Source organism: Orussus abietinus, unplaced genomic scaffold (assembly GCF_000612105.2).
Source record: "Orussus abietinus isolate OABI.00-Male unplaced genomic scaffold, Oabi_2.0 scaffold79, whole genome shotgun sequence".
NCBI classification, from domain to species: Eukaryota; Metazoa; Arthropoda; class Insecta; order Hymenoptera; family Orussidae; genus Orussus; species Orussus abietinus.
This window is the reverse complement of record NW_019394231.1, coordinates 408,866-434,893: the sequence shown is the minus strand read 5'-3', so window position 1 is coordinate 434,893 and position 26,028 is coordinate 408,866. Positions and strand designations below refer to the sequence as shown.

At 47.8% G+C, this 26,028-nt stretch overlaps 1 protein-coding gene across 1 annotated transcript in view; it reads left to right on the top strand.

The window, feature by feature from the left end:
* Positions 1 to 26,028, top strand: part of LOC105694763 — a 211,105-nt gene that overhangs the window by 36,824 nt on the left and 148,253 nt on the right. The window contains exons 3-4 of the mRNA XM_023431772.1: positions 9,904 to 10,740; positions 11,087 to 11,973. Of these exons, the coding sequence (XP_023287540.1) occupies positions 9,904 to 10,740; positions 11,087 to 11,973 (1,724 nt within the window). The remainder of the gene's footprint in view (positions 1 to 9,903; positions 10,741 to 11,086; positions 11,974 to 26,028) is intronic.

Sequence of the window (26,028 nt, the reverse complement as noted above, 5' to 3'; positions counted from 1 at the left end):
TATCTCGAGGAACCGGGCTCCTTGAAGGGTGCAGGACTCGATCGGTCCACGTGGGGTGCATCGGGATGCCCCAGGATGCATCTGGATGCACCCTGCGCCAAAGGGTGCTTACCTCGTGGCGACGAGACTCCCTTGGAATTATTCCAACCCCTTCAACGGTGTAATCGATACTTCCGATCGAATAATAAGCGAAGCTTTGCGCCCTGTAGAATTTTTTTATGCATTAATATTCCCACTTGGGAATTTCTCTCATTCACGTTTTCAGCTTCGGGACGTGGTACGAGGGGGGTTTGTCATCCCTTGAATTATTCCGCGGTTTGTTGTGTCTAGTGCGGAGGTTTTCATTTCTCATTTCGTAATTGGATCCCGATTATAAATTTATCGCCGCGCGGGGGGAAGGAGTTTATATTTTTATGGGGTTAATTTTTATCCCGGTTTCCGGGATACTCTTCTGAGATTTGCCATTTTATACGGTGGATTCTTGTCGCGTTCACGGAGGCCGGATTTCATTTTCCGGGGCAGGAAATAATTGCGGTGTCTCGTAAACGCGCCGGAAGCTCGCAGTTCTTCCCCCGGGGAAACATCCCCTTTTATTCGGGGGCGACTTCCGTCGGAATTCCTTCGAACCCATTTGCGATCCAATCCGGGTCTGATAAATTCCTGAAAACGGACGACTCACGACGGGGATGGCCCTCGTCGATATAAGGGTGCAACCATGGCAAGAACTATAATAGACTATCGAAGTGGAGTAGGGGTTGGTAATCGAATGCCGGTTAGGGTTAAAATCCCTCGATTTTCTTCCACCCCGAGCGCCATCCTTCCCCTTTCAATTTCAAAACCGAACCATTTCCAGTCATCCCCAATTATTTCCAATTATTTCCCATCGCAATTTTTCTCCATACAAGGGAACCTACCCCTTGAAAATCGGAACTTCTCCGCAGCCCAACGAGTCAAATTTGATGAAATTCCCTTTCCAAGGGTATTTTTTCTTTTTTTTTTTTTTCTGTTGAATGAGAATTTCTTTGAAAGTGCAAATATGGAATTCGAGGGCAGCCGCCCCGGGGATAAATAAAACCGACAGCTCGCCCCGGTTCCCTCTGTATTTGCAAATTCGCTCCCTGACATTTCCATCTGTCATGGCCTTACGTCTCATCCCCGTTTCCACCCCCTTCTCGTACTCTTCCACCCGGAAAAGACGAAGATGGGATGCAGCCCCGTGTGTAGGGGTGCGAAAACGTAATCGGAGCATCAGGTGTCTCGGTGACACCCCTTAACGAAGGACGCGACATCCTCGTCCCTCTTCGCGAAAGGTCCTCGTTACGAGAACCATGTAAGCGTCAGGACGGTTCGGGATTTTTCTTCCTTGGAGATCTTGCTCGCGCGAGGCGTTTTTTTTTTATACCTTTTGAAAAGCCCGCTCTCCGCTGCCAGGACTCATTTTTCAGTCAGGAAATCGCAGAAGCCCCCGCGGATATGGACACGACATTTCACCTCGTCTACGAGGTCCTGTGAGGTTACCAAGGATCTCAATATTTAAAACCTCACAATGACATAATTGATATTACACAATGGTCTCGTTTTTATTTATTACTATTTATTTTTTATTTTTTTTTTTAAGAAGTGCTACCACTAAGCTTTCGCTCTAAGGACGACGACCATATCCTGCCAGTTACAGAGCTTTCCATTCCGCCTCTCGCTCCTTTATTTCCCGTCCACTCGCAGGACCTTCCCCGAGGGAACATCCTGCGATTACTTTGCACCACGTGGAATTATCCTGGACAGTCCTGAGAACCCCCGGGAGAGCTGGTGAGGCCTGTAAAGTAAATACGAGAGAAGCAAGAGAGTCTGAGGTGGAGTGTGACGTCTTTCGGAAATCCACCAAGGATAACAGAGGGCTTTAAAAGCTTCCCGAGGAGCGACACATGCTTTTCGACGTTTTCCCCTTTCCCGGTCCTCGATTTTCTCCCAACTCCCCAGGATATTCGGGATCGATGCACTCCTGGCTGCGAAAAAGGACGAGAATTCTTCTCTTAAATGGAGCTTCCAGGATCACCCTATTTTTTTTCTCCCCGTTATCCTTATTTTTAATCCAGAACGTTTGCATGGAAAGGGAGTTTAGGATTGCCTTATTGGATGAAAATATCGAAGACAGTGGTATTTCGATATATAATTGAAATAATAAATAATGGCAAGGTAATGCAAGAGCTTGGTCGGAGATGTCGAGGAGGAGCTCGAAGAGGGAGAGACAAGTTCTTTATGTGGGCCCCGAAGAGGAGCAGATGTCTCGCTTCCCGAAACGATGTTTGCTCGGAAACGAAGTTGCGTAATGCGTGCAAACAACGTCAACGAGTGCGAAGTTGGGAAAACGAGGAGAACTCGCCGGTCAGGAGGAGAATAAAGAATTTAAATAAACCGCCGTCGCCCTTCCCCGTTAAGAATAAAATCTTCCTCCCGAAATTCTACACCCCCATCCGATAGATTAAATGTGAGATTAACCCTTTAGGAAATGAGTGCTAAGAGAAGCTCTTTGAAAATGATAAAAAGAAAAAAAGAAGCAATCCACGCACGTCCCAGAATTAAATCTCAAGATTTAATCGATTCTTCTCGAAATTAAGTGGACCCGTTCCTCTGTCAATTGGGAATTATTTTATCGTTCCTGGATATTCGATTAGGATTCCCGAGGGTGGAGATACCTCGCAGGGGAATTTCGGAGCAGTCCTGAGAACGCGCTTAATGAAAGAAAAATAGTCACCCCTCGACAAGGGCGGCTGCGCTTTCGTCCGGAGCCGCAGGGGGTGCGATGCAGGAGTTTATGCCCACGTCGAGTCATCCCCTAATCCGCTAATTGCGTGATTTTCCACCGGTGGAAAAACAAGATTAGATACCCTCCACCCGCAAGGGGTGAGTCCTTTCTACCCGGGGGTGAATTCATCCTTGGCCGATAAAGTCCTCCACGGGGAGGGCTGAATTCTGGGAGCACTTGGTCGATGGAAAGCAGAAATTCCGAACCAATCGACCTCTCTCAATTTTCCCTAAAAGCCTCAATTCTGCCACCCCTTAATCGGGATAATTTAAATTAAAATAACTAACCTAACCTAACCTAACCTAACCGAACCTAACCTAACCTAACATTTTTTGTTAGTTTTCGCTCATTTTTCGGTCTCTAGAGGATCCGCCATATTTTTTTTTCCTTTTTTCTCCAAATTCTTAGGGGAGTCGCGACGCTTTGAGCCGTCCCAGGGGAAATGGTTTCGGCGAGTCCCATCGCAAAGTGCACCCACTTTAGAGGAGTTTGACGATGCAGTTGCATTAATGCGATTCCGAAACTGCACCGCCACCCCTCGCGGATCCTCGTGTGACATCGGGAGATCCTTTGCTCGTCGTTTTTATTATGCGCCCCCTTTGTATCGGCGCCGCGGCGTCCTTCATCCCCCGAACCACCCCGAATGACGTTTTCCCGGGGAGGCGATGACGCGAGGAGCCGCTGCGATGATTATTCAGAGTAATCGAGGGTGGTTCCCGAGTGGTAGAAACTCAACCGTAAGAGATTGCTCGCTCCCTGTCCTCGGTTTTCCGACTTCCCTCTTCTGCCCGATGTGCCTCTCTCCGATATCCCTCTGATCTTCCTCCGCCGTCTCTTTCCTCCCTTTCGCGTGTCTCCAGGAATTCCTCCGGTCCTCCCCCGCTTCCTTGAACGTTGTGCCCTCCATCTTGACCTACCTTTGCGCATCCTTGCACTGCTTGCCATTTTTTTCTCACAGACATCGAGGGGGAAATTGCAGAAATTAAATGCTCGGTGCGTTTTGGGGTTAGATGCAGAAGCTAACAATTTGAAGATTCGATGCTCATCGAGAAGTCCTTATATTCGCCGGGAAATCCGAAGCCCCTTGGAAGGAGTCATCTGCATCTTCCCCTTGGCACCGCTCCCGAGATGACCCACCCTTTTTCATCCCCTTCTTCAGGGACTCCCCTAGACCGAGATTGTTATTTTCTGAGACGTTGCGCCCGCGAGAGAAATTTATCGACGCATTTCCCGAGGATATCCTGGAGACTGGGGTCTTCCTGGAAATTGCCAGGGACCCCTGGTCCACTTCCTGCAACTTCGGGAATATATCTGCCGGCACTTCGGGGACACTCTGTACACCCTGGCGACCCTTGCAGCGGCGCTTTTTAAACTCCCAAGTAATTATACCCGGTCTGCACCTTGCTTACTGCGATTTTAGGGCCCAAAGAGCCCTTCTGGTAACCCCGATTTATGACTGGAATTTTCTCGAAACCTTTTTGCCCTTCCTTTTCCCCTAGAGCCCTCGAAAATACCCCCTCTTTGCCCCCCCGACCAACCAGCAATTTTTTTGATCCGAGTAAAACTTTTCCCAATTCCATATTTACATTATTTCCCGCAATTTCTCATATCTCGCAAACTACCCTCGTGTGCGCTCATAAAATCGGAAAATAATTACTTTAATTAAACTCCATCAACAAATATGCATCACCTCGATATTACCAATTGTTTATCAGGCACTCAAAATATCCCCCGTCTCCATAAAATATTTATTCCCATTTAACGCATATTAACGTCGTAATTAATTTCGGCGTTGCATTCGCCGTTAACGAAAGTATCTCTCGTAACGACGTCTTCTTTTAAGTGGCGTCGGCTTCTCTTTTTGGGACACCCTGTATCCTTCGGTCCCTGAATTTTAGTGGCTGGAGTAATTATGGGGGGCAAGGGGCCTCTCCTGAGGATTTCGGGCCTTTGTCGATGGTAAGCTGTACCTCGTTATTGCTAACGTAAACAACGTCATTATCCGTGCACCGACCAACCGTGGCCAACTTTCGAAAACTATTAATATTTCGATTTTAAACCGGCCGTGTGGGGAGAAAGTCTCATTGAGCCCCTCCAGGGGAAACGAGGTGTTACGATTACGCGAAGTCTGATTACATGCCTGACCTTTCGCTTAATTATCCCGCGTATTACATTTTATGCCTGACGGGAATTTCGTGTTTGCTGGGCATTTTTTTTTTTGCCTTTTTTCTTTATAATTTGAATATATACATGTTCATTAGCGAACGAAATTTGTGCAAAAATGAGGAATTTCAAGATTAGAAGTCTGCTCTTTAAGGGAAAGTGTCATCTGAAAAGTCATGAAGTTCATGAAGCTTTTTTCCTAACTGGGTGTGCTGAACCGTTTCAAACTTTACAACTTGAAGGTGGAGGCTATAAGGAAAGTCCTGCCGTTCATAAAATTTTATTTTTCATAAGAAATTTAAAAAATGGCTATGATGAAATTAAAAAAAAATGGAAATTTCATGAGTTTCATGACCTTCCTTATACCCTCCACATTTATATTGCAAAGTTTGAATCGATTCGGTACACCCGGTTTGGAGAAAAGTTTCATAAACGAGACCTCTTTGGTGTCACTTTCACATCACCTTAAGGTGGGAGGAGAGTGGCCTTTCGGGAATCGATTTTTCATGACACTTTCCTCCGATTTGGGTGAACTGAATTTTTTTAAATTTTCCCACGCGATTATGGAGGCCCTAAGGAAATTCTCGAGACTCGTAGAATTCGACTCATATATTTTTCAAAAAGTATTTGTAAGCAAATTAAAAAAATGAAGATTGGTTTCTTCAAATCCGGAGGGAATCCTTCGCATTATTTCGTAGGTCAGTGACTGAAGTTTCGATGGGATGTGAAAATGGAGGGCGAGAACACATCTCGAATGGAAAGACGTGCCCTCGAGTTTCCCGCGTAGGACTCTTCCGGGGGATTTTCCATTCACCTGGGAGGAAATCCAAGAAGTCTCGCAACTGGGTTAAGAGCCGGTAAGGAAGTCAGCCGCCATAACGAGTCTCGGGATTTTCGCTTTTTCTTTCGCACTTCCCAGGGGTACCTGGAAGGAGGGAAAAGCGCTATCCATCCCGAAGAAAGCACCGAGGAACCGGGACCAGGTCGAGAAGTGGCGCCGTTCGCCCTTCCTCGTCCTTTTCACCGTGTTAATTGTATATTTCAGCCGAGGTGACAAACCCGACTCGGTCTGCCCTCGTTACCAAGCTGGTCCACATTATGCCCCGCGGTTTTCATACGAGCGCCAACTGATCGTCCAATTTTTTCTTGCTCTCTTTTCCCCAAAAACGAGAGCTAGCTTAGCGGCGAAAATGGAGAAACGCTCCTTAAAAAATTGCCCCTCACTTCCCCGCGAGAATTAGACCATCGAGAGAGCCTTGTCAAATAGTTTGACGTTCTAGATGTCTATTAAAAAAATACGGGGGATTTTTTAGCAATTTTTAAGATTTGGTCCCCGTAGTACCACCTCATCGTCCCGAGTGAAAAATTAATTAATTCCAGCGTCATCAAATCTTAGGTTATGTAGGGAATTTAATTTTCTTTTGAAATCATTATGTTGTATTCCGCGGAAATAATTTTCCAAGTCGGAAACTTCCTAGAGGAAGTTAACGCGTCGAGTGTCCTCTTCCGGCGTCGGGTTAGGGCTCTTCGACGTCGGGGATCTCCCCGAGAGGGAATTCTGCCTCGAAATGAAAACCTGTCGGAAATTTCAACACCCGGTCGGAATTAGTGCTCCTGACAGTCGCGTTTACGCAAGTGAGAAGAGTCACCCCGAGGCTAGAGAGCGAGAGAGCGCGAAGGGTGAAGTTTCCGGAAGTTACGAGCCGCCATCCATCTCCCTCCGTCTCTCTTCGTCTTTTTGCAGCCTCGTTGGCTCTTCCTCTCTCCTGGCACCCGGGATCATTCGACGCTTTAAACGTTCCCAATTTTCGACGATGTCAACCGAATTTCCCGATCGAACCCTGGACGGGAATTCCATCCCCTTTCGCAAAACGAATTTCCTGGACTCGGTTAGGAAGTCCCTTAATTCCCTAAATCCTCCCCCTACCCTGATGTAAACCACGGAATTTTTCCGATAATTTTCCGACCTCGGTTAAGAATTTTTCGGGAGTCGGGAACAATTCGGGATAATTTTCCGGAATGTCTTCCGTGGGATTTTAATATCGATGGCGATGAGCATCGGCAGAAAAATGAAATTAAAGCCGGATCTAAGGAATTTTCCGACCTCACTTCAGCATTTTCCGAGAGTCGGGAAAAATTCGGGATAATTTTCCGGAATGTCTTGGGATTTTAATATCGATGGCGATGAGCATCGGCAGAAAAATGAAATTAAAGCCGGATCTAAGGAATTTTCCGACCTCAGTTCAGAATTTTCCGGAATGTCTTCCGTGGGATTTTAATATCGATGGCGATGGGCATCGGCAGAAAAATGAAATTAAAGCCGGATCTAAGGAATTTTCGAACCTCAGTTCAGCATTTTCCGGGAGTCAGGAACAATTCGGGATAATTTTCCGGAATGTCTTGGGATTTTAATATCGATGGCGATGAGCATCGGCAGAAAAATGAAATTGAAGCCGGATCTAAGGAAACGAGCTTCCTGGTGATTATTAGGCATTCTCGGATCTAAACGAGGTACTTTCATTACGTAAACGTTAATTCAAGAAAAGGGAACCTCCCAGGCGAGAAAACCCGGCCATCGAGCGTACCTTATTACCGCGGGCACTTTATTATACGGAAAAATAAAATTAAGTGGAAATAATGGTTATTAAGCGCGAGGCATTTAGATTGGAGCGCGATACCTTTTTATATAAAATACCGTGTCGAGGGAAAAAAAAAGGAGAAGGCAACAGGGGGGAGAAAATGTCCGCCGAGAGGTGCCGGGTGAAGATATCGTAAATCAGTTGGTTAAATGGGCCGGGGTTCGATAAATCGATCTTTCCGACACGGCGAGGCGCGTAAACGCGCCCAATCGCCTTCGTTATATCTTTCTCCTGGAACCGGGGCTCCTCCAATCGGCACTCAGGATCTTCCGTTCGCCCGGTGGCTCGAAAAAGCTACCGGCAAATCGCGAGAGAATTCTAAAATGCACCGAGAAAGCTGCTGCCAGAGATATCGATTCGCCTGGAGGCGTTTTGCGTACACTGTTAAAAAAATTCATGAAACTGGTGCACTTTGAGTACGTAAGGTTGCCGTGAAATTATAAATTTCACGTCTTAATGGTGAATTAATATACATTTGTTATTAAATTTCACGTACATTTATAATTTCATAACGTCGCATTATAATTTAAAAAAAAATATTTAAAAAATTCATGAAACTGGTACACTTTGAGTACATAAGGTTGCAGTGAAATTATAAATTTCACGTCTTAATAGTGAATTAATATACATTTGTTATTAAATTCCACGTAAATTTACAATTTCATGACGTCGTGTTATAATTTCCCGAAATTTCGGAGAAAAATTATAAATTTGACAGGTCGAAAATTTTTTGTAAGGTAAAATCGTTCTCGAACATATGTCAATTTAGTTTGCCGAAAAATCGTTTAACGTCAAGTCCTGACCAATACAAACTTATAACATACATTATAAATTTATTACACATATGTACTAAATTAATATGTGTCATACATTTTATTTGAAAATATGTTATAAAGTTTCTATAACACGTGCGAATAAATCCCCCAACAAGAATGTCACGGAAAATCTCGAGGGGAAAAATCGGCAGGAATTTACCTGAATTTTTTTCCTTCTTGTCGTATCTCCGAAAATCATATTAGATATATACTTGAAATATTTTCTATGCATTTCGTGAGGAAATTCGATCGGGAACCTCTTCGAGGTTTAGCGTCTCCTCTTCGGCTCTCCCACCGAGAACTCTCCACGAGGAAGTCTTAAGGCGATACTTTATCCTGGAAGGGAGAGCCGACACGCCTCCTCGGAGTCTGATTTTATTTATCGCACCGACGCTTTTTGTTTCCCGCTAAATACTCCGGCGTTTAAGAATAAGATGTTCCCCGATTTATGGACCGGGTCTTCCTCGGGTTCGAGCTCGTCTCGCCCCTCCGAGAGTCTCCCTCTTCGGGCGAAAAGCTGGAGCGTCGATATATCTCCTCGAGGGAATTTTCCGAACTTCCCCGCCTTATGTCCCTCCCGGTCGCGATATTTTCCTCCCCGAACTCTAAACTTCTATTTTACTTGCGGACAAACACGAGGAGCCATCTCGCCGAATACGAGCCAGACTCGCTTAATTTATTATTTAACTACTCGAAACTTCCGGACCGAAGTGTCCGAGGAGCATCCACGATTTCCTTCTTTTCCCTCCATTTCCTCGGGTCCATCATTCCGAATTTCCGCCATTTTTGGGAACCGAAATCCCGAGTCTAGACCGACATTTATTGATATTTTATTATTTATTAGATATTTTTGTGTTATTATAGAAATTTTTGTGGTTTGAATATGGTCATTCCATATATCAAAACGTCAAAATACCTCTACAAATTTTCACTTGAAAGGTTATCACGTGATTGTGGGGGCCCTAAGTAAGAACGCGATGTTGGTGAAATGTAATTTAAAAAAAAAACATGTTTTTTTTTTATCTAGCCTAGATTGGAACTTCTTCCCTAGGGTCCCCATAATCACGATTTAGAGTTTAAAATTATTCGGTGCACCCAGTTTGGAGCAAAAGTTTTTTTTTTAATATTTATACGATTTATACATATAGAATGACGGTTTAATATAAGTGCCCCATTTTTGATTCTGTACTTTTTCCCCCCGGATTTTGGAATGGTACCACCTCATCGTCCCGAGTGAAAAATTAATTAATTCCCGCGTCATCAAATCTTAGGTTATGTAGGGAATTTAATTTTCTTTTGAAATCATTATGTTGTATTCCGCGGAAATAATTTTCCAAGTCGGAAACTTCCTNTTTTTTTTTAATATTTATACGATTTATACATATAGAATGACGGTTTAATATAAGTGCCCCATTTTTGATTCTGTACTTTTTCCCCCCGGATTTTGGAATCGGTTCCTTCAGGATATCATTTTCGGTTTCAGATAAACATGGAAGCCGTGACGTCGACGGACTACGACTCTAACCTGAGTCGGAACTTCAACCAGGTGGGCTTCAACACGTACAATTACTCGCACTTCGAGGAGAAGTACAAGCCAAAGCAGTCCTTCAAGTACAGCGACGAGTACGGGGACTACGGTCGTTACTCGACAAGGTTCGTCCAGAACGTTAGGGCACCCTTGAGGCACTCCCAGGAGGGAACGTTAAGGTTCGACCAGCGTTTCTCGAGGAGTCACTCCCAGCCCGAGCGGCAGCACCACGTCCAGCACGAGACGAGGTCCAGGTCTCAGGACCCGGGAGAGCAGTTGACAATCTACCAGATAGACCCTCCGCTAGGTCTGGACAGCCAGCACCCGAAGTCGCACCGCCCCCCCATCGACAAGCAGTCCGGGAAGAAGGAGTTGACCTTCTACGAGATCGAGGGTCCCCAGCTGCAGGAGAAGGCGAAGGAGGTGAGATTCGGCCAGTCGGAAAAGGTGGAAAAATTAGAAAAGCTGGAAAAGTCCGAGAAGAGGGAGAAGCTCGGTGCGGTCCCCCCTAAGTGCAACGGGTACAACAAGGAGAAGTCCGGGAGCGTCCAGGATCCACGTCAGACAGGACCCCCCAGCTACCAGCTGAACCGGTCGCAGTCGGACCTGACGGAGTCCCAGCTGCCGACCTACCCCGGCGTCCACCGGCACCAGGACAACCCGTACATCGACCCGCCGAAGTACCGGCAGTTCGACCGGCCGCCGAAGTACCAGGAGACGCCCCCCAGGTCGGACGCTCCCCCGAAGTACTCCGAGGTGATCAGAAGGCAGGAGGACCTGAAACGCGCGCAGGTGAGTGAGGCTCTGGACCCTGGGGAAGAGGAAAGATTTCCCACGATCCATCGTAACCCTTTCCTCGTGGTCGGCCCCCGAAAAGATCCTCGGAGGCGGATTCCCGATGCGCTTCGCGGCACCCTCCCCGATAAAAAGTCGCCTCCGAGTCCCCCAACCGGATGCCCCCCCTTCCCCTTCGGGATCCGCGCTTGTCGGGACCCACGAAACGAAAGTGAGAAACGCTGTAGGCTGGTATGGCGGGCCGTGGGTCCCGGTGAAACGTGGAATTTCCCGGCGTCCTTCCTTCCCCCAGGAGTCCAGGAGGACTCTGGACGAAAGCGACTCCCGTCGGTGACTGTTGCAGGAGGAGAGGGGTCGCCGTCAGTCATCGGGCTTGCGCTCGGGCGGCGGCGGGGCGGGGGGCGCGGGGCCCTCGTCGGGGGAGCCGGCGGGCAGCGGCGTCAGTGTCCCGGCGGTCGCGCGCGAGGCAGGACCGAGGGCGAGCGCGGCGCGGGTGCAGCGGTCCGCGGGTCACGCGAGCAGCAGCCACGCGGGTCAGAGGCCGTCCCCGGAGGAGGCGCCCGAAGCGGAGGATGCCGAGCCGCCCCAGGTGAGATCCGACACCCCCAGGGGGACGCCGCGCGGCGAGGACAGGTTCAAGGGCACCGTAGACTCCCTCCTCAAGGCCAGCGAGGCCGTCCAAGGTCGCCTCTCCGAGAAGTCCATGCTGAAGCTCGAGAAGCCCAAGGCTCCCCACGAGGGCGCCAAGGTCCCCGAGAAGATGAAGCCCGGCCAGGAGTTCAAGGTCGAGCTCGCCAAGGCCAAGGAGGCTCTCGGGTTCAAGGTCGAGAACGTCACCTACTACGGGGAGCTCAAGGGGTACGACTACAAGTCCTACGGGAACATCGACGAGCCCCTGGCAGGCTTGGACAAGACATACGACAAGGCCCACGACAAGGCGGCCGCCCTTATCAATGCCCATCTCGGACACCCTGATAAGACCCAGCATCAGGCCCACGATAAGGGCCACCTCAAGGTCCCCCAGGGATACGGACCCGCCAAGATGCCGGACAATCCGGGCCAGAAGGCCCTCTACGGCGAGAAGTACTCCGATCATTACTATCACAGGACCTCTCACGCTAAGCCCAGTCCTTATCACCAGGTGTACCAGGAGACCAAGTACTCCTACAGCGTCAGCGGGGTGCCCGGGACTCCTGCCCAGGCCAGCGCCGCGGCGGCTTTCTTCGCGAGGTAAGTCTCGACCTCCTCGATTTACACATATTTTCATAAATTCTATAAACAAAATCCATAACATCGGAACATTAATTTCCGCCCATCCCTATATCAACATCAATGTAGATTTATTTCCAGGTCTGCAATGAATCTATCCCAGTTCGATGTAGGACCCGAAATTCATAGTTTAACGACAACCTCGGGGGGAATGAATCTGCCGAATGTTAATTTTAATAATTTTATTAGTCTTATTAATTATACGTATCTTGTATTATCTTCATTGTGAATCCTTGGACGATCGCAAGGAGACCGATGCATATGTCGTTTAATATCTTTAACGAGTTATCCCACTTTACTGGGATTGAAATCGAAAGGCTCGAGGTCGAGGAATAAATGTTGATAAAAATGGAAAAACAATGACTAGTGTCAAGGATCATCTGCGTCATCTGGAATCCCGTGAACGGCGTTGCGCTCTCCCGCAGTCTAATTTTCCCAAATGGACCCAGGATGCCGGTTTCATGGCCCTCCCTTGTGGACCGCGAGACAGAGATAGAGGGCGGAAAAGGGGTGGAAAGTCAAAGCATCTCCCGAGATTCGTAGTTGCCCCCAGCTATGGCGGAATACTCATAATCCGGGCTTTGATGCGGTTCCGCACCTCCTTGCCCGAAGTCCTTCCGCCCTTTTCGATTCGCTCTTTGTCCTTTGGACGGCGCGGGACGTCCCTTTCTTCCTCGGGGAAGTCGGCGAGTTCTTATCAAGGACCGCAATCGGATTTCCGGGTCGCGTCCCGCGTACTTCGGTCGGTTCTCCATGTTCTCCATGTTCGCCATGCTCTTCGCAGGACTCTTTGACTCCGTATAAAATCCCTAAACCCTCAAGGACTCCAGGAACGAGTCCTTTGATAAGCCACGTTATCCCACCCAATGTCCTCGGAAACGTTATTCTCCGCGTTTTGCGGTATGTTTCTTATGGCGTTGATAAATAAATAAAAATAAATCCCATGGACAACGCGGAGGTCTTATGGGGAATTCGAGGGCGCTCGGAACTCGCGAAAGTGTAGGTAAGGATAATTAGCACCTTACCCGATGGGAAATCACGGATCACGGGATGGGGCAAGGGGCTTAATCGGAGCCGGATCGGTCGATCGCGGTCGAGGAGATCGATCCCCTCGATCGGCGGAGGATCCGTCTTCTCCGATATATCGGTGCCGCACGATCGACCCGTCGATCCACGATCGATCGTGACGGGAATCCGAACGACCCGACACCTGCTTAGCGATCGCGTCCCCGGTAAGGTGAAGCGTCACGTGGGTCCCTCTTCTTTCGGCTCGGCCCTTTCGGTATACCTCTGTCCCTCTCTTTCCTATCGATTTCGCGTCTCGCCCTCTCTTTCTCTCCGACACTTTCGGAGATCCGTATCTTAGGATGGGCGCGCCGCTCGACGCGCTCGGAATCCCCAATTTCTCCTCGGGAGTCGCTCCCGATGTCAAGTACCGAAATTGCTGCTACTCGAAATTCACCTGCAAACGCGGTAACCATTTCTGGGTGGATTTTTCTTTAGTATCCGCCATTAGCCTAAGAGGTCCTTTTCGAGATTCCCTCTTTCTTTCTTTTCAAATTTAAGAATAAAGATGGCTTAAAAAATTGTGAAAAAAATTTGAAAAATTACGGAAATGTTTAGGGATAAAGAGGGGGCATTAAAGGTTAAGGCGATGTGAAAGTGGCGTCGTAGAGGCTTTGTTTATACAACTTTTCTCCCAACTCGGTTTACCGAATAGGGTGAAACCTTACTACGTTAATGGGGTGACTATAAGGAAGGTCCTGGAACTCATGAAATTTCAATTCTTTTCAAATTTCTTTATAGATATTATTAAAATAGTTTACAAAAAATGAAATTTTCCGAGTTTCAGGACCTACCTTAGGGTCTCCATATTCAGGTGTTAAAGCATGGAACGATTTCAGACACCCAGTTCGTTGAACAGTTTTATGAACGATTGAGCTTTCGGATGGCACTTTCCCATCCCCTTAAGGGGAAGGTGTATCGAGTTCCTCGACCCCGGTGCAGCGTGGTGTCCGCTGGGGATCCTCGGGTCCTCCTTCGGTCATCCGGTCCCTCTCTCGCGATGAAGAGAGACGGGGCGAGAAACACATCTCCGTTTCCGGTTTCTCTCGTTTCGGCCTCGTCTCGTTCCGCGAGATTTCCCAGAGTGGCAGCAATTTGAGCTTTGACAGGCCGGCCCTTCCTCGGCGTCTCGTCCTTTTCCATTTTTCCTTTCGCCTTGGCTCGTTTCATCCGCCCCGTATTTCCCGGGGCCCCTTTATTTCCTCCCTTTTTCTCGCTTTCCTCCCCCGTCTATCCGGCCTCGTGCGGATTTTATTTCGTTGAAACGCTCCGCCAAGGATGATGGATTCCGGAAACGAAGGCAAAGTGCCCCCTCCTCCTTCCCCCTCCTTTGTCTCGGGATGAGAATCTTTATCCCCCTCCCCCGAGGACTCGAAAAACCGAAAAGGGGGAGGAAAATTGAAGTTAGCGTCCTGATGATCCTTCCTCGACCTTCTCTAGCGGAATTGAGTTTCTTCCGAAGGAGACTCGTTTCTTCTCTTTATCGGGGAGGGACCTTTTGACGGGGTCGATGGGAAATTGAAATTTCCCTCTTTCTTTTCTTTTTTTTCTTTTTCCCTGCGAATCTCTTCGCATGCAACGAGCGGAGGACGTCGAACGCGGGGGGATCCAGTTTCGTCCTCGAATGTCCTGGGGTATTTTTTTTCGTTTTTCTTATCAAACCTTATCGGAATGAATTTTACGTATTTAATGTCCTGGGGTATTTTTTTTCTTTTTTTTTCTTATCAAACCTTATCCGAATGAATTTAATGTATTTAATGTCCTGGGGTATTCTTTTTCTTTTTTTCTTATCAAACCTTATCGGAATGCATTTAACGTATTTAATGTCCTGGGGTATTCTTTTTTTTTCTTCTTATCAAACCTTATCGGAATAAATTTAACGACACGCATGCGCCGGGACGAAGGATCCTTGGTCAGTTTTATCCGGCATTTTGCAACTTCCCGAAAATCGAACGAAGGACGGCTTGATTGTTGGTTTAGAAAATTGCCTTTTAGTTAGTGGGACGAATGTGGAAGTCTTGTTGTTAAAGGAGATATTCAGAAAAGTATGACGCGGTCTTCTCGAAGTCCAACCTTCCAACTTCGAGTCCTTCTTCTCGAGGGAAAGTGGGATGCACCGTGTCATTGTTAATAATTAACTCGGCTGTCAAACGTCCGGAGGACGAGTCTTCGAGACGTCGAGGGGTTACGCAAGACGCGGACGCGAACCGCTGCGGAAATCCTCCGGGTAATCCGCGGACGCGGTTCCCGAAGGATACCTTCCGGGCGCCGCATACATATTTATGGACGGGCCCGATCTCTCCGGCGGGATCTTTCCTGGACGTTGACTATAATCTTCCTCTCTTTCTTCCCCTTTCTCTCCCTACCGCCCCCTCCGGGCCCTCCGTACGGTATAAATCCTATTAAGGTCCGATTGACGTCACGCTTCGCGTCAATCGCTTCACGTGGAAACATCCTCGACGAAGATGCATCGTCCGGCTGATGGTCAATTCCAGGGCTATTCATCTTCCGGTCGGCGATTCCCCCCGTTTCATCCCCCGAACAATTTCCACGGGCTTTCCGCAACCTTTAAACCGCTTAGGGAAAATTTGCGGGGCGGTTCGACCCTTTGAACGCGGAGCCATCTCGACGTATGGGCGAGATTCGTATGACCGGGCAGGCAATATTGGACCGAACGTCGGGCGCCTCTAGGCACTCTTAGTAGCCAAAGGGTTAAAAGTTTGAAATTTCACGGGCAGCAAGTTCTTCCTTAGAGCCTCCGTAATCACGTGTTAAAGTTTAAGATAAATTCGGTGCACTCAGTTTGAAGATAAGTGTCATAAATATTTTGACTCTGGTACGTACATATCACACTTTCATATCACCTCGAAGTGCCGAACTGGGTGCATGGAATAATTTTAATCATTAACGCGCGATAACGGAGGTCTCAGTGAATGACGCGAAACTCGCTCTAATTTAATTTTCATTTGGACAAAAATTTGATTTATCGCCGTGAAGAGGAAAAAAAAAAAATAGTATTGTCTGAAATTGAAATATCGCGAGTTTCGAGACCTTTATTTTGGGTGAAAATCAAGGTCATTTTGCGAATCACTAACGTGTGATCACGGAGGTCCCAGCGAATGACGCGAAACTCGCTCTAATTTATTTTTCGTTTCGACAAAAAAAAAAAAAAAATAGTATTGTCTGAAATTGAAATATCGCGAGTTTCGAGACCTTCATTTGGGGGCGAAAGTCGAGGTGGATCTCGATCGCGATGACCCGCGAGCTCCCGGGGGGTCATCGGGGGTGAACCTCCCCCGGTTCAACAGGTAGCACCGGGCGGGGCGGTCCGCGGCCCCTCGGCCCTCTGCATTATATTCATATCATGTAAATGCACCGTAGAAACACCCCGCCGGCTCATTTCCCACCCCCGTCGGAAGGGGGAGCTGGGTCGCCGACCCGGAAGGGTGGGACCACGACCCACCTTGCATTTATTCCGATGGGATAATGGGTCCCCGCCTTGGAGCCGTCGCCTCCACTCTGCATACCAATCGGCCGCGATACACGCCCCAGAGGGAAAAGTCGATCGCCGGGAGGAAAAGCCGGTTTCTCGTATTTAAATCGGTCTCCTCGGGTTTTAAGCGATCCCCCCGGCGTCGCGACGCCGGGTGCAAGTACGACTCCGGACGCCCCCCGCGAAGGGGCGGCCCTTTCCTTCCTCTCAAAATTCCATTTCCGGCAAAAGGGGGAATTAAAATCGAAAATCGCCTATTATGAATAAATAAATTGGATTTAAAAAAAAAGAAAAAAAATAAGAAAGAAAACTAAGCCAAGAGGAATAATCCCCTTCCTCGTGGATTTTTAAGCACCTCGACCTCGTGGACGAGGAGTTTGGATTTTCCGTTCATCGGGTCGAAGACTAGAATCGAAGGTTAATCGAGGAAAATGAAAATGGGAGGCGGAGGGAAATCTAAGGCTTTCATGGGGCCTGAGAAAGATCGTTTAAAAAAATAAAATAAAAATAAAAATAAAAAACGGAAAAATTACACCTCCTTGCCTCGGAGGCCACCTCGGCGATCGGCGCGAAGACGTCCCCGAAAATCCCTCGGGATCATCGATCCTTCCGAATAGGAAGAATCCCCGTTTCCGCACCCTCCGGGCGGAGATAAAAATCCACCCCCCCGGCCGAGCGATCCGCGGGACCTCAAACATCCGCCGCGGTTTATCGGGGAAAACTCGCGGAAAAAACCCCGGGATGGGCAGGGGAGGCGAGCTCGCGTTTCCTCGGGGAAAGATTCAATTATTCCGATCCACCGGGAGCTCGTTTGCGTCCATGCAAAGTGTGCGCGTCGGGAACGGGTCGGGTCTCACCTCGTTTACAGGGATTTTCGCCGGCCACCCCGAGCGACCCCCTTGGAGGGGGCGACGACCCCCCGCGACGCGGCTTTTCCGCCCTTTCATGCGCCGCCTCGCGCCCACTTAAAGCCCCCCCCCCACACGCGACGCTCGGCGGCGACGACGCCGAATGGCTGCCCTTTTGATTGGCCGATTATATGCACTTTGCATCCCTTAACCCCGAAAGGGGTTTCCGCCCCCTCGACTCGCCGCCAACTTCCGGCCGGAAAAGCCTCTCCCTCCTTTCAGAGCGACGCGCCCGTTGGAAATTTCACCGCCGAGAGGGGTAAAAGGCGCCTCCCCCTCCCCCTCCCCCCCACCCACCCCCCTTCGGGGTAATTCGTTAATGGTAAACGGGAAATGACGTAGATAAGTTAACCCGGGAAACGGCTAATCGCAGCCGGAAAAGCACCCCTTTCTCCCTCTCTGTGATCTCGCGGAAATCAAACGAGCCCCCTCCCACCCCCCCAGCTGTCCCAATGGTTTTCATGGGTTTTCACGGTCGTTTTACATGTTTTGACTCCATGGGCCCTTTTTCCTGCCAGGATTTTCCCTGAATCTCTCGCGAGACGCGTCGCGACGCTCCTGTGTGGTCGGGCGCTTCTCTCTCGTTTCTTTCGTTAATTTCACTTTTTTACTGTTAAGGGGGCGCGAAAGTGCCGTCTGAGGGCTCGCGTTTATGTCTCACTTTTTTTTCTTTTTTTTTTCTACGGAATGGTGGAACGATTCCCTTGAAAGTCTGCTGGGAGGATGGGGAGGCCCTAAGGGAGGGTAAGGGCATCGATGGAGTTCAATTTGATTATTGAAAATGATATCAAAATTGATACCGCAAATTTCGGATCGCTTGGGCGAACCCGAAATTCTGGCATTTTCGCGAGTTTGGGGGTGGTTGGAAGTTTCTCGTCACTTGGGAAACGAATTGTTTGAGGATTTTCACGTTTTGGGGGGGGGGGGTTGATGGAATCAGGTGGACAAAATTGCCAGGGGGAGGGGAGGGGGGTTTGATCGGAGGGATGATATCTGGCGGTTTAAAAAATACCCCGGGATATTTACAGTAAACTGGTCCGCCACTGGACGGAGGGGGGAGTTTTCATTTCGTTTGCTTTTTTTTTTCTTTCTTCCTTTTTCCGCTTTATTCGGCCGAGCAATAATTCCGCGCGCGACTCGTCGCGGTGACGCGCCTGCGGAAATCGAGGGAAATATGCGGAGGGAGCGGGAAATAATGGAGAACGAAAATCCGTCGGCGTTGGGTCGAACGTGTATATATATGTATATAGATAGATATATATATATATTTTTCCCCCCCTTTTATTTTATTCTCCTCGTTTTCTGCTGTCAGAGGCAACGCAAAACGCACGAGAGTGGCCGCTGCGATAACGCGGCCGGAAGACAAGAATTAATCCAGTTTATCCTCGGAGGTGGTCGGAGGTGATTGAAAAAGATTGAAAATCATATTTGGAGGATGCTCAGCTCGGAGGATTTATCATTTCCTCTTTTTCTTGATCTCCTTTCATTTTTATTATTTTTATTTTTACTTTTTATTTATTTATTTTTTTTTTTTTCTTACCGTCGAAGAGACGCGAGCCGAAGTGCCCTTTGATAAGGCGGGATAGCCGGGACAATCAGGCGCCCTGAACCCTAATTGACCCGACAAAAAGTGAAAAAGTGGGATTCGCCTCTTTTTACGGGACCTTAACGAGCGGAATCCCTGCACGAGATCGGAAGGGCGAGGTGGCACGCCACCTTTTCCCCTTTTCACCCCCCTCGAAGCCCCGGACCTTGTCCGGTGATATATGAACCGGACAGGACCCCCCGCGACGGAGGTCGGAACCCCCAAATTGATTCGAATCGTTCCGGTACCGTAACACCGAGTAACTAATGACACGGCGCGCCTTGTGACGATCCTCCGGGAAAATCTTGGAAAATCCTCCGGTAAATGATTTCCCGGATCGTTCGACACTCGGCCGATTGCGTGAAAAAAAAATAAAAAAATCACCCCCCTCTGGAGACAAATTTGATTTCTTTCTTTATCTTTTTTGGAACAGATTTCTCATCCCTGGAGATCCTTTGAAGAGAAAATTCAAATTCAAAAATCATCCCCCCTGACAAATTTGATTTCTTTCTTTATCTTTTTTTGCAACAGATTTCTCATCCCTGGAGATCCTTTGAAGAGAAAATTCAAATTCAAAAATCATCCCCCCTGACAAATTTGATTTCTTTCTTTAGCTTTTTTGGAACAGATTTCTCATCCCTGGAGATCCTTTGAAGGGAAAATTCAAATTCAAAAATCATCCCCCCTGACAAATTTGATTTCTTTCTTTATCTTTTTTGGAACAGATTTCTCATCCCTGGAGATCCTTTGAAGGGAAAATTCTAGGCATCCAGATTCGATTAGAGATCCTTTTAATAAAAGTTCCTCCGAAATCGACGTTCTCCAAGAGCGGGTCGGGCAGGAAACTCGTCCTGCAGGATCTTTTCAGATTCAATTATAGATCTCGGGGTTAAACGTGGGTCAGACGATCTTTGAGCCCTTTCTTTCGAGGTGCTTCTTTTTTTTACGAGCCTCGCGGCGATTTCCGGACCGACCAATGGGAGCAAGGTTTCTACCCTCTCCCTCGAAATGACAAAATTTGGCAATAAAAATTCAAGATAGATAAAATTAAATGGAAATAATATCGATCAGATGTCCTTCGATCATCGCTCTTGGATTTAATTCCCGAGTTAGTACTTCACCGAGGGGTAAGAAATAAATTAAAAAATTATTATTGCATCGATTTCCGAACTTACCAATGGGAGCAAGCTTTCTACCCTCTCCCTCGAAATGACAAAATTTGGCAATAAAAATTCAAGATAGGTCAAATTAAATGGAAATCATATCGATCGGGTGTCCTTCGATCATCGCTCTTGGATTTAATTCCCGAGTTAGTACTTCACCGAGGGGTAAGAAATAAATTAAAAAAGGTATTATTGCATCGATTCCGGACCAATGGGAGCAAGGTTTCTACCCTCTCCCTCGAAATGACAGAATTTTTTCGTTAAGAATTGAAGATAGATCAAATTAAATGTAAATCATATCGATCGGGTGTCCTTCGATCATCGCTCTTGGATTTAATTCCCGAGTTAGTACTTCACCGAGGGTTAGGAAATAAATTAAAAAGGTATTATTGCATCGACTCGATGGACCGGGAATTTCGTCCTTTCATCTTCGTCTCCCTTTTACGAGAGTCCTCGGTCCTTTATAAGTAGGATGGAGGCCCTCTTTCGGCTGGAAGTCCTGCGGAAACCGCGTCTCGGTATTCCTGGTCCTAGGACCATTCAGGAGGAGATATTGGACCAGGGACAGGACGAATTAAGAGAATTCCTTCTGATGGATCGCTCGTCGATTACGTCTACGTATAATCCCCTCCTGGACGTCCGGTCGAAGGGGACTTACTAGTAAGTCCTCTTGAAACGGGGATCAAGGATCCTCCTCCTGACAAAATAACGATTCCTCCTCGGAGGATCCTCGGGACGTCTCCTCCTCTCTCGGACCTTTGCCTCTCCTCTGCAAAGCCGCCTCTCTCCTCTACACAATTTTTTTTTTTCTTTCCTTGGCCCTCCGAGAAGTCCTTTTTATCCCTCCCCAAAATGAAGGGAAAAAAATTAAATAAAAAGGGGCCCCACAACCGACGGTTAGGTACTACTTAAACGTTGCGCGTAATGTAATTATATCGTCCGGGAGCTCGAAGGCCGTGGGGGGAAAAAAGTCGAAAGAGGTGGGAAAAGGAGAAAAAAGAAGGGGAAAAAAATGTCGATTTTATGATTCGTTTCGTTTCGCGCTCGGAGTTTACCGGGCCCGCCATCGGGACGCTTTATTACTCCCATATGGGTTGTCGTAAAACTCTTGTTTATTGCCTCGACAATCGATCCTTTTGTCGAGCCACTCGACGGCAGGTTCGACTTTTGGAAATGGTCTCGTCTCGTTGATTTCCAGCCGGTGTGACGGCCCTCGTGTCGCCGTTACGGGAAAATAGGCCGACATTGTTGCAACGGAGTTATTTCCTCGCATTTCCTTTTTTCCCACTTTTTTCCCATTTTTTCTTTTTTTTTCCCAGGACGAAGATAATTGCTTCAAGGCGATCCACTGTTACCTCTCGAACGGGCCCTCGGAAATTGGCCGGGAATTATCCTTAACCATGTTGCGAGGCAATCAATTTCTCAAGTGCAAGTAATAATTGAAAGGCGCGACAATTTTCGGATTTAAGGCGAAGTGAAACACGTCGAGGAACTTGATCAACGTCGATAAAGAAGATTCTTCTAAATGCCTACGTTGCGGACATTCATTTTTATATTGACAGCTGTGTCGAATTACATTGAATATTGTACCAAATGGCATACTCCACCTGTCGTTTTCCTACAATAATTATAAAGAAATCCAAGTAAAACTCCAGAAATCCTCTGGATTCAAGCTTTCTGGGGCCCTAATTGACTGCAGAGGGACCCCCTGCGCCATCTGTGATTTCCAGGTCAATTAAATTTTCACTCCGAGACCTCGTATTACCATCGTTTTAGCATAGAAGCGCATACAACACTTTTTTTGCCCTTATCCCGTTGAAATGCGAGTTTATCGATTACCAGAGTGTTCTAAATTGTCGTAAAATTGTCCTGACCCTTTCGATTCTCATATCAGAGCCTTCGATAATTGTACATCGATCGAAATATGAGAGCTCGACGGCATTTTGGTTCTGGTCTGGGCTGAGTTAAAAAATGTTGTTAAAAAATCCAAATTTTCAATGTTCCGGGAAAATTCTTAGATGGTCAGGAGTGATGTGTCGAAGTTTCGGACAGTTTGGTCTAATGCCCTTAAAAAAAAGTGTTGTATTCGTACCGACTGATTTGAAGGGTGTTTCACTTCACCTTAAAATGCTGAAAAACGCTCTCGCGGCCTTTTTATCGATTTGTCGATTTTATTTCCAGTGGACAGAACGTTCCTTTTGAGCGTAGGCTGACCGATGCTCGATTATCGGTCGATAGGAATCGAACGGCAGCTGGTCGAATGACCCAGTGCGGTATCTGCGGTGCGGCCTCTCCGCGGCGGTTTGTTTATTCCCCATGAATAAAGATTCGACCGCGACGCGGTTTTCGCTTCTTCCTTTTCCCTTTTATTTTTTGTTGTTTTTTTTTTTATCCCCACCCGGTTTTTGCTCGCCTCTGTGGAATCGCCACTTCGGATCGGGTTCATAAATGTTGAAACTCTCGCATGCCTCCGCGATAATCGATTCCTTTGTGCGGCCCGTTTCCTCGGATCCCTCTAGGCGTGCGTTTCATTCCGTCTCCTTTGTCCGTATGCGCGAATCGGCACCCGAGAGAGAATCCCGGAGAGATTTAACCCGTCCTCCCGATTTTCCGAAATTACTCGAGACGGTTCATTAGGTTAGGTACACCGTAACCGCGACGTTAAACTCGAGATGAATGACGTCGCAACGAGTCGCGCAATTATTTTCCCCGATTTTAAGGATTGTTACGACGGGGCTACTACTCGAAGTGCTCGAGTTTACACTTATGTTTCTTTCTCCAAATTTATTTACGCTTCGGGCGGCTCATCGCGCGGTCTGCATTTCTTGTTAATTGTTTTCTGCCTCATCTTTCCTCGGGCGGGAAGAAAAAGTATTTCGGCCGCTGCGGTATATAGCAGGTGCACGCACATGATTGACTGGCGCATAATTCCGCGTCTGGTTATGCGCTGCCGGGAATAATTGCGCTGCCGAAACGCCGACCAAAGGGGTGAGCACCTTATTTGCATTCCGTGCGAATCGAAAATGGAGACCTTCCTCTCCTTGGGTTTCGCTTCCAGGGACCGTAATCGATTCCACTCCTCCTTAGCTCCATTGCATTTCTTCGCAAAACTTAGCGCAATTAGATCCCAGGTAAAATTGAATGAGCCTCTAAACGTCGGGAATTCAATTCAGAAGGAAGTGGATTATTCCAGAGAATAATTTGAAAAATTAACGGATCCCTCTGGGATAAGTCAAGAAAGTCGAGGAAGCGATTACGAGGCTTCCCAGGATTTTCCTGACAGGGTGACCAGGGAAATTCCAGTCCTGGTTGGATTTTCCTGGATTTTGTTAGTCCTGCCAGTCACCAAAGTCAATGTAATTAAGTCTCTCGTCCAATATTCCAATGTTTACCCTAAGAGTTAACAAAAGGGTCAGCCCCTTTGGGGGACGTATGTAAATTTGCTCTATTTGTCGCGGGCACTAATCTTGTGTCGTGATCCTATCTCTCGGGACACACGAATGCAGCTTGAAAGCATGGGACTTTCGGATCCGTGACTTTTCTGTCGCCCTCGTGTGGACAGTGGCTTTAGGCTCGCCCCTCGAAAATGAAGACCGGACTCGGTCGCAGGGGTGTGCACACCCTTGACAGTGTTATGGATCACCAGGGTGCGTGAGAGGTGCCGGTGCGTGAGCACGTGCACATTCGATATGTACTCCGCATTTGCATGCGCATCGGGCTCTCCGCGTTACGTTTCACGGGTGAAAGTTCAGGCGGTTTTAAGATTGGATGGAGGAGGTGGTATTCAGGGTATTGAAGAAATGCGAGAAATTCCAAATTATTTATTGAAGGTACATTCGTCGCGTATGAACACAGTTTTTGGGCTTACATTTAATAACGTTCACGTCAGACGACGTTGAAAGAAGATACCTAGGTAAAATGTATACGTACGTGCACGGGCGCCCATTCCGTGACATACGACCTCGAAGACGTCCTCGCTCCACGACCGCCTTCAGGCTACTGCGAGCGCCGCCGTCCGGCGCGTCCTTTTATACCCGCACCCCCACCGCGCCTGCGATCCCCTCTACCCGACTACCACGTTAAACATTTTTCATTCTTCCCACGTAAGAAAATCATTAATTCACCTGAACATATTACACATTTATATTCTCTCTTTAACCCGGTTACAGATGTCTCGACGCCGTATTTAATGTATTCACGAACCGAGGTTCCCTGCTATCAAAATGGGACGCCGATGATGAGAAAATCCTTGACTTTTCACCGCAAATTATCGAAGTGGTCGATTTTTTTTTTTTTTAATTCGGACAAGCGGAGAGGTAAATTATCCCGTTTCCATGAAAGCGCCGCACTTCGGGGCTCGCTCTCGATTTTCCCTCGATCGAGCCATTTGAATGCCGATACCGAAATTGCTCCACTTGCGGCGCCTCCTCATCGGGGCCGGAAAATCGGAAAGTGGGTCGAGTTTCGAACTTCCCTTCTCAATTTTCCGGTTTCGCGTGCTCGAACGCGCAGGGCCGAGTGATAAGCCGAGCGCGTGCACGCATTCGTCAGATATCGCGTAGCTAACGCGACGTTAATACATCGCCGTAGAATTATGAGCTTCCGACATGCCAAAAGGGGTGGCCCGACTTTGAAGAATTGTGCACCGATCCTTAAGGGCGTTGCAGCAGGATAAAATGAAAAAGCTCACCGACCGCCTTATCGATATCGCTCGCGGCCATCTTGAACTTTTCCCTTCGCCCTCGTTCTCGACTAATTAACACCTCCGACGTTTCATTTCCCCTTCTTTCGTATCTATTTGTCACTCCTAAAAAAATGGGAAGGAAATCTCTGATGGTGTACCTCTTCCTCGGTTATTCGTCGAACGGGCCGAGGGTTACCCTTTCCCAGGAATTTTTTTTTCCGGAATCTCCTCCCGCGAGCTTTTTTCCTCCCCCAGGACCGGTCGCTGGGAATTTAATTAACTCGTCGGGATCCCCGCTTTTTCCGCGCCCCTTTTCGGAAAAAATCCACGGCCGGCCGATCGTACTAGGCCTCGCTTATTTAATTAATCATTTTTCACTCTACCTTGACGGTCTAAATGAATCGTATACTTTTCATCAACATATCCAGCCTAGTCCCAGGGAATGATTTTATTTTTAAACGATAAACCATTTTGCATTATTTATCGTCCCGTTCGTGAATTTAGCGCTACCCTCCCACCTGCTTTCCAATTTTCGAATTTTCCCTTCCTCTCCGATTTCCATTCGACTTCTCACTTTTGAAGATGCTCCCTCGTCTCTCCCTCTCGCGTCCCGGGAATTTAATTATGGGAATGATTTTATTTTTAAACGATAAACCACTTTGCATTATTTATCGTCCCATTCGTGAACTCAGCGCTACCCTCCCACCTGCTTTCCAATTTTCGAATTTTCCCTTCCTCTCCGATTTCCATTCGACTTCTCACTTTTGAAGATGCTCCCTCCTCTCCCTCTCTCGTCCCGGGATGTTCCCCGGGAATTTAATTATATCCCGTGGCTCTCCCCATGTTTTTTTTTCTTTTTTTCTTTTTCCTTTCCCCTCCTCTCTGGTGGGCATCTGTTTCGGCAAAATCGGAGCCGGTCGGATCGATCGTTCCGCAAGGACGATTGACTCGGTGAAATTGCTACCGCGAGCGGACAATCGCGGATGCACCGGAATGCAACCCGGTGGGTGGGGGTCACTCCAATAATTGAAAAGCTTTTTTACTTCCGCCCCCCGTCCGAGGACTTTACAAGTGGCGACTCTTTTGTTTAAACGTTCCCGTTCCTTTGTGCACTCGCC